This window comes from Sceloporus occidentalis, unplaced genomic scaffold (assembly GCF_023333645.1).
Source record: "Sceloporus occidentalis isolate IW3139 unplaced genomic scaffold, rSceOcc1.0.p SCAF_7, whole genome shotgun sequence".
Taxonomy (NCBI): domain Eukaryota; kingdom Metazoa; phylum Chordata; class Lepidosauria; order Squamata; family Phrynosomatidae; genus Sceloporus; species Sceloporus occidentalis.
In genome coordinates, this window is record NW_028316987.1 from 18842907 (window position 1) to 18851170 (window position 8264).

Below are 8264 nucleotides of genomic sequence, written 5' to 3' on the forward strand. Positions count from 1 at the left end.
ATTGTAGCCTTTGAGTCACATGCAGTCCTACCTTATGACTGTACCAGTGTGGCAGGGACAGCCCCAGTTAATTTTCTGCCATCCCACTTTCTCAGTTGCTTTAAAAATATTCTAGTTTCTCTCTCCTCCTCCTCCCACTTTCTGCCTTCATCCTTGGTTTATATCACTTGCTACAATCTTTTGAAGTTCAGCAGGAAGGAAAGGAGAAGAGGGGATAGGGGCCTCCTAAATTCAGTATATAAGATTTCTCCAAGGTTTTTCTGTTGAAAAAAGTTTTGTCTGTTCTTCCTCATGAAAAACTTTACTCTCTTGTTGACACCTCTCTGACCACACTCCAAGGTGGCTCAGTCACATCCTGATTTTCATGCATGAAATGCTGGAGTATATCTTTTGTGGCCCCTTGTGTTCCCGAGGAAACTCCAGCAACCCACAGTGCTCCCAAAAATGTAAAAGGAAAATTGTTCTGGCCTATTCCCCCCATGCCAATAAGTGGCCCAACTCAGTTCTAATCTATGCTGCAGAAATAATGCAGTTTGACATCACTTAAGCTGCCATGGCTCAATGCTATGGAAGCCTGGGCTTTGTAGTTTGCTGGGTCATGAGAGCTCACTGACAGAGAAGGCTAAATATCTCACGAAACTATAGATCCAAGGATTCCATAGCATTGTGCTAAAGTAGTTAAAGTGGTGTCAAACTGCTTTATTTCTGCAGTGCAAATTAGACCTTCTTGTAAACTTGGGCAGTTTTATTCTCCTGACACTCCTTGATTCTCTGCAACAGCCAAGAATAGATCAAAATGAGCCAATATGAAACATCATTTCAATATGGGGCAGTCCATTGGGATTGTGAGGAGATAAAAATGCTTACCAGTTCAGTTCCCCATCTGGAAGTACGGGTACATGGCCAAAGGGAATGTCTTACAGCTATTAAGACTCGAATACACAAAATATATTGATTGACCTCACACAGAGAAACAGAAGACTATTCAAGTCAGGATCAGTGCTAATTTTGCAACCTGTGTTTGCTTTCCTTTCAGTCTAACAGGATTTTGTTTTTCTCTTAAAAGTGAGCAGAGGCAAAAATTCAATGCCTACTCCACACTGGGGGTGGAATAATGTCCACCATTATCACCAGTGTATTATTTCAACATCACTGATCAGACGCTTTCAGTTCTATGATAGGTATGCTGGGCAAGACCATGAGAGGGCCCTTATCTTTCCTACCTTTTTCTTATGTAGCAGTAGATTACTGCAAAAATCCCAGTCAACAACATGGCAGCACCAATTCCGATGGCAATGTAGCCTTCATAGGTATACTGACTGTAAGAGCTTAACATCATATTTTCACATCTTTCGCCACTGTAACCTGTAAGGCACCTACGGGGGAAAATTCCTAAGGTGAGATGGTGTGGAAGATAAATGTGAGCTACAACCAATAAAGTGTAAATTAACAGCCACAAACACAATGTTTTCTGATCCATTTCAACAAACCCAGAGCTTTTCAGGTATATCATTAACGCTAATTTGCCAGGGACTGAGTCCTTTACCTGCAGGTGGGCATCTTTAGTTCCGTGTGAAATATGCAGTTACCATTAATACAATAGTTGTCATGCTCTTCCAGGCAGGACTGTACAGTTTTTAGATGCATAGGAATCACTGCATTTCCTGTTCGAAAGAAACAATAGATGAGAGGAATGACCTGGCCAATCTGCTTGCCATCCTAACAACCCCCATTGACACCAACGGTTCATACTTGCTCCAGAAACTAGGGCCCGGAGCAATGGATGCAAGCTACAAGAAAAGAGATTCCACCTCAACATTAGGAGGAACTTCCTGGCAGTAAGGGCTGTCCAACAGTGGAACACACTCCCTCAGAGTATAGTGGAGTCTCCTTCCTTGGAGGTCTTTAAACAGAGGCTAGATGGCCATCTGTCGGAGATGATTTGATTTGGATTCCTGCATGGCAGGGGGTTGGACTGGATGGCCCTTGCGGTCTCTTCCTACTCTATTATTCTATGATTCTACTTCTAAGTACATATACCTTGCATTGTAACCAAATTGTTTTTACAAACTGTTTTGAATTAGTGCCGCTTTTCATGTGATAATGTGTTTTTAAAATTCTTTTTACTATAATGATTTTGAAAGTTCAAAGAACTTCCCTGATAGATTTTGTTATTTCATGCGAAGAGGATTCAGCCTGGATTTCCTTATTATTGAGTTACTACTGTCATGTGGTTTCAAATCAACTCCGACGTATAGTGTCCTATTATAGTGGTTTCTTCAGAGATTTACCATTGCCTTTCTCTGAATATGGCCTACAGCGCCTGTTATTCTTGCAGTCTCCTTTCCAAGAACTAACCAGGACTGACCGTATTTAGTTCCAAAATTAGACAGGACCTGGTGCCTTCTATGTATCACTGGTATTTAACCTAGCATTGCACACTAGATGGCAACATTTTAGTGCCATCTTTAATCTCTATGGAGTTTTCAAAATATCAATTTTGCTCTTCAACTCTTCAAGGACCAATATAGTAAAATCTTACACAAGTGTAACATTTCTGTCTATCAAGACCCCTCCAACAAGCTACTGACCTGAGCCAGGGTATGTCCAATGCAGAAATCCATATGTTCCCCTCTTTGCTGATGCCGTTGTGCTGGAAAGTGACTCAGCTAGATCTGTGGAAATACATAAGTAGCTGTTACTACAAGGATGTCCTTTCACAACTATAACCAAAACTGGATCTAAAAGCAGTCACCGCCATCTACTCCTGCATCTGATCTTTAAGGGGAAATAAAACCTCCTCTGAGGCCAGCAAAACATAACCTTACCGATCTGATAAAATCACTGATCTACTTTAGTTTGATAGCCCTTAGCTAGCCCATTGCTGAATTCTTCAGAGATTTCCACAAAGACACCAGATCTCTCTGGTCTCTTTGATCTTTGTACAGCTTTTACCAGCTCTTGAATATACAGCTGCTGAACAAGATGTAGAATGAAACAGAAACCCTGAAACACATTGCTAGTTTCACAGAAGTCAGTAGGACATTCCTCTGAGTAAAAATGTACAGAATTGTGCTGTAAGACTTGTAATTCTGTTCCCACTTACCTGAAAGTAAGGCCCATTGCAGTCATTGGAACATAGGATTTTTCTGTGAATGTAAGTCAGTTTGTGGATTTTGTTTTTGTTGTTAGGTGCTTTCAGACTATTTCTGGTTTATGGTGACCCTAAGGCAACCTCATGATGGGATTTTCTTGCCAAGATTTGTTCAGAGGAGGTTTGCCATTGCCTTCCCCTGAGGTCACCCAGTGGCTTTCATGGCCGAGCTGGGAATCGAACCCTGACCTCCAGAGTCATAGTCCACCACTCAAATCACTATGCCAGACTGGCTTCCTAATTTGTGAATTACAAAAGCTTAAATGTAAATGTGGTTCTTAGATTCTGCAAGAAATGTGAAAGAACACGGAATGCAATGAGCAACAACTGTATCATTATTAGATGAAACAGCTTCTTTAATGATGTATTTTTCAGTAACATGCCAAAAGCCCAAGAGCTTCCAAAGAAAGTGTGCCATTTAATAAGCTAAAATGATTAATCTCCAAATTAAACTAATGAAATGTACAGGCCAAGTTTAAACAGAAGTATACATTTTGAAATGATCAAAAACTGAGCATACCTACCTTTTAGCAATATACATATTAACATCCCCAAAGCCATATCAACCATCAGTTCTAATGTACGACTCTCACCTCTCTCTTTCCGATGCTTCTGCTCCGGCTGGCTGTGCTCCTTTGTCTCCGATACATTTATATACCATAAACTGTCATCCGTTGCTCTTACCAGCATATTAGACTACGCACTTGAACCCTCAAACCAAACAGACATCAATTTAAAAAACCATCCCTGCCTTGCAATGTGGTCAGGTATTTAAAAAACCTACTAACTTCCTGTAACCTGTAGGCACAACTGGACATTGTTTTAAGGTGGAAATTTGATATCTATCAGTAGAGATAACATGCAAAAGTGACACTCCTGCATGCACATATTTAGAGAATGCACAAGGGATGAGGAAAACACATAGATGACTGTCATCAAGAAGCTCATGAAGGGATATCCTGGAGTGCATAACCCAAGGAAAAGTATTGTATGACATTCATAAGTGACTCTTAAAGTCTGCCAGCATAGTGACAAAGGATTTAATAAGAGGGGCTCATATGCAGAAATATAGTAAAGGGAGGGACAAGTGTAAATTTTAATAATGTCAAGAGTAAATTATGAAAAAAAAGCAAAGTGAATATATACACTGCGGTTTGGTTCCAGGATCCCCTGTGGATAACAAAATCTGTGGATGCTCAAGTCCTATTAAATATAACGGCAGAGAAAAATGGTGTCCCTTATATAAAATGGAAAATTAAGGTTTGCTATTTGGAATTTATACTTTTTTGGAATATTTTCAAGCCGTGGATGCTTGAATCTGTGGATAAAAAAATCAGTGGATAAGGAGGGACGACTGTATAGTGAAACAAAGGGCAGGCCATCATTCTTGCAGAACTCCTTAGCTTATTTCAGTTCAAGCTACACCAGTGTATAGAACTTTGTAAAACAGGAGTGTCAAACCTCTATCCCTTGGCTGGCAAGGGCTGGTGAGAACTGAAACCCAACTGGAAGACCACAGGTTTCGATAATGGACGGTGGGCATGGGAGAGCTACATTTCCAAGTGATCTGTAGATGATCTTTATTCATTTTTTTTATATACAAGCCCAATGCATTTTGGCATATGTAAATATTTCAACGGCCTTCTTCAGAGGTTATACAAATATAAATAGCAAATTAAAAATCAAAAGGACAATGTATAATATATTGCTTCAAGCCTGTACTTTCCAATCTACCAGTGTTGTGGCACGTATTTCTAGAACTGAAATATTCATTACATTAGCTAGAGCAACAAAAAAACCTGAAGAGAACAGGGCATAAGGTTTTTAAAAATTTTATAGATGGTCAGGAAAAAGGATATAAGGAAGGTGTTCCACAGGTGTGGCTTGCACCGATCAGAGTGTTCATAGATGTTTGTTTTTGCTGCCTTGAATTACCACTCACTAAGATACCTCTGACATTTTACTTTTAAAGTTTTTCTTTGCAATCTGGTATATTTTGAATTAAGTACCACTTTTTAAAACTACTCCCTGAAAGTTGTTGGTGATGTGATTAAAGGTGAGAGTGCAATTGAGACAGTTGGACTGTGGCCTCTATAATATTTTGTTGTTCTTGTTGTTGTTGTTGTTGTTCCGGATGTGGGTTTTGAGCTGACTTATGTAAGCTTTGAACCACCACATCATGCAGATAGTCCTCTGTCAGCTAATTGTTTAGTCAATATACAGGCTTATGTCCTGAAGTCATTTTCATTAGAGCAGTTTCATTTCAATATGAGGAACTACACATAAGGGAGATTGCATCTAAGTGATCTGGAATGTGAGCTGTTAAATTTTGAATCAGTGTCCACAGGTTTGTCAGCCTGGCTTTATAAGGAAACACATTTAATACATTAACACTTCAGTCCTATTCAGGTCTACATAGAAATAAGTCCCACCAGTCTGAATGAGATTTTCTTTTAAATAAGTGGTTAGAGGAGCATTTCTTGTTGTTAATCATCCTCGAGTCCCTCTCGACTCATGGCTGCCCTGCAGACGAACATCTACATGTCTCCCTATCCTCCATTACTTTCTTTAGTTCTTGTAGATTCATACCCATGGCCTCCTTAATGGAGCCCATTCATCTAGTGCAGTGATTCCCAAACTCTGGCCTTCCAGGTGTTTTGGACTTCAACTTGCAGAAGCCTCAGGCATCTTGTCCAATAGTATGGGATTCTGGGAACTAAAGTTCAAAACACCTGGAAAGCCAGAGTTTGGGAATCACTGATCTAGCATGTGGTCTTCCACTCTTCCCTTTCCCTCCACCTAGAGCAGATCATTAAACAGACTTGGTGAACATTTAGAAGGGAATGCCATAATCACAAAAAGTCAATGTGGGTTTCTGAGAAACAAGTCATGCCAGACTAATCTGATCTCCTTTTTTTGATAAAATTACCAGCTTAGTATGCAAAGGGAATAGCATATCTCAATTTCAGTAAGGCCTTTAACAAGGTTCTCCATGACATTCTTGAAAACAAGCTTGTAAAATGTGGGCTGGACAAGGCAACTGTTACATGGATTAGTAATTGGTTGACTCGCCCAACCCAAAGGGTGCTCAGCAATGGCTCCTCTTCATCCTGGAAAGAAGTGATCAGTGGGGTCCTGCAGGATTCTGTCCTGGGCCCAGTGATTTTCAACATCTTTTTCAATGACTTGGATGAAGGAATAGAATGCATGCTTATCAAATTTGCAGATGACACCAAATGAGGAGGAGTAGCTAATACCCCCGAGGACAGGATCAAAATTCAAAGCTAACAAAATGAATTTCAACACAGAAATGTAATGTACTGCACTTAGGGTGGAAAAATGAAATGCATAGATATAGGATGGGGAACACCTGGCTTAAGGAGACTACGTGTGAAAGGGATCTCGGAGTCCTAGTAGACCACAAGTTGAACATGAGTCAACAGCGTGATGTGGCAGCTAAAAAAGCCAATGCGATTTTAGGATTTTAGTATAGTCAGCCCTCCCCATAGGCAGGCTTCTGTGGCTTTGAGCTTACACGGAAGGCAAGCCCCAGCAAAAGTAATGAGGTGCATACCCGTGTCGCCATGAGCATGCGCCCCATTATTTTCTATGGGGCTTGAGTATACACTCTTTCCCCCATACTCAGGGGAGGTCCCTCCGTGTATAGGGAGGCCAGACTGTATAGTGTCTGCATCAAGGGAAGTAATAGTGCCACTCTATTCTGCTTTGGTCAGGCCTCACCTGATATTCCAGGTGTCCAGTTCTGGGAACCACAATTCAAAAAGGATGTTAACAAATTGGAGCGTTTCCAGAGGAGGGCGACCAAAATGATGACAATTCTGGAAACCATGCCTTATGAGGAAAGACTTTGGGAGCTGGGTATGTTTAGCTTGGAGAAGAGACGGTTAAGGGGTGATATGATAGCCCTGTTTAAGTATTTGTAGGGGTATCATATTGAGGATGGAGCAAGTCTGTTTTCAACTGCTCCAGAGACTAGAACACGGAACAATGGATTCAAGCTACAGGAAAAGAGATTCCAGCTCAACATTAGGAGGAGCTTCCTGACAGTAAGGGCTGTTTGACAGTGGAACACACTCCCTCGGAGTGTAGTGAAGCCTCCTTCCTTGGAGGTCTTTAAGCAGAGACTGGATGGCCATCTGTCGGGGATGCTTTGATTGTAATTTCCTGCATAGCAGGGGGTTGGACTGGATGACCCTTGTGGTCTCTTCCAACTCTATTATCTATGATTCACCTTTCCTAGCATTAGGGTCTTTTCCAATGAATCGTGTCTTCTCATGATGTGGCTAAAGTATATCAGTTCCAGTTTAATCATCTTGGCTTCCAGGGACCTCTCAGGCTCGATCTGTTCTAGGACCCATTTGTTTATTTGTGGTTGACCACAATACAGTTTAAGTTAATATTGTCCTTTTTCTAGAGTCTTATCATATAGCTTGGTATATTGTATGAGCAATGATCCAGCCCCCTGGGAGCAGCCAGCCCACAGCTGTAAACCATCTAGAGACTGTCCAGTTCAGTATGAAGTGGTATATAAATGAAGCTGCTATTGCCATTGCTGGTAAGCAATGTGTAGATACTTGTGATGAAGTGGCTGGATTGGGATGCGGAAGCGTGCTACAACCAAGAACAGGGACACATGAAAATCCTGCAGCTGAAGTGCCTCCAGAATTGTCTGGAGAGTCTGCAGCCTGAACCTGTGTTTTTTTCACAAACCAATTGACCCATTTCAGGTCTAGCACCACACTCTAAAATTTGTTTGTTTTAAATGTACAATTGAAGAAGATTGGAACAAGCCTCTTTTGTTTCTTCCAAAGATAGTATACAATTTTAGTGTGCTGTTCTTTCCTACATTTTTCTGTATTGTATGCATGCAACTACTTTGTGTGGATTTCTAAAACAGGAGGAAGACTATAGCACAGAAGGCGAAATGTGTTTCCCAGGATCCAGCAGAGGTTTTAAGAAACCTTGTTCCAGCAAAGCTCAAGATGCAATGCAATGTTAGATATTTAACTGTTGGAGTTCTCACTGAAGTTTATCTAACAGTTTATGCATGTGTTCATTGGATGTGAAACAATACAACAAAAATGAGTAG

At 40.8% G+C, this 8264-nt stretch overlaps 1 protein-coding gene across 1 annotated transcript; it reads right to left on the minus strand.

The window, feature by feature from the left end:
- Nucleotides 1-1210: 1210 nt before the first annotated feature.
- Nucleotides 1211-3844, minus strand: EPGN (epithelial mitogen). Its single transcript, XM_089532220.1, is given in 3 exon segments — nucleotides 1211-1376; nucleotides 1547-1664; nucleotides 3679-3844. Coding segments are annotated over 3 exon segments (450 nt in total).
- Between the last annotated feature and the right edge of the window lie 4420 nt (nucleotides 3845-8264).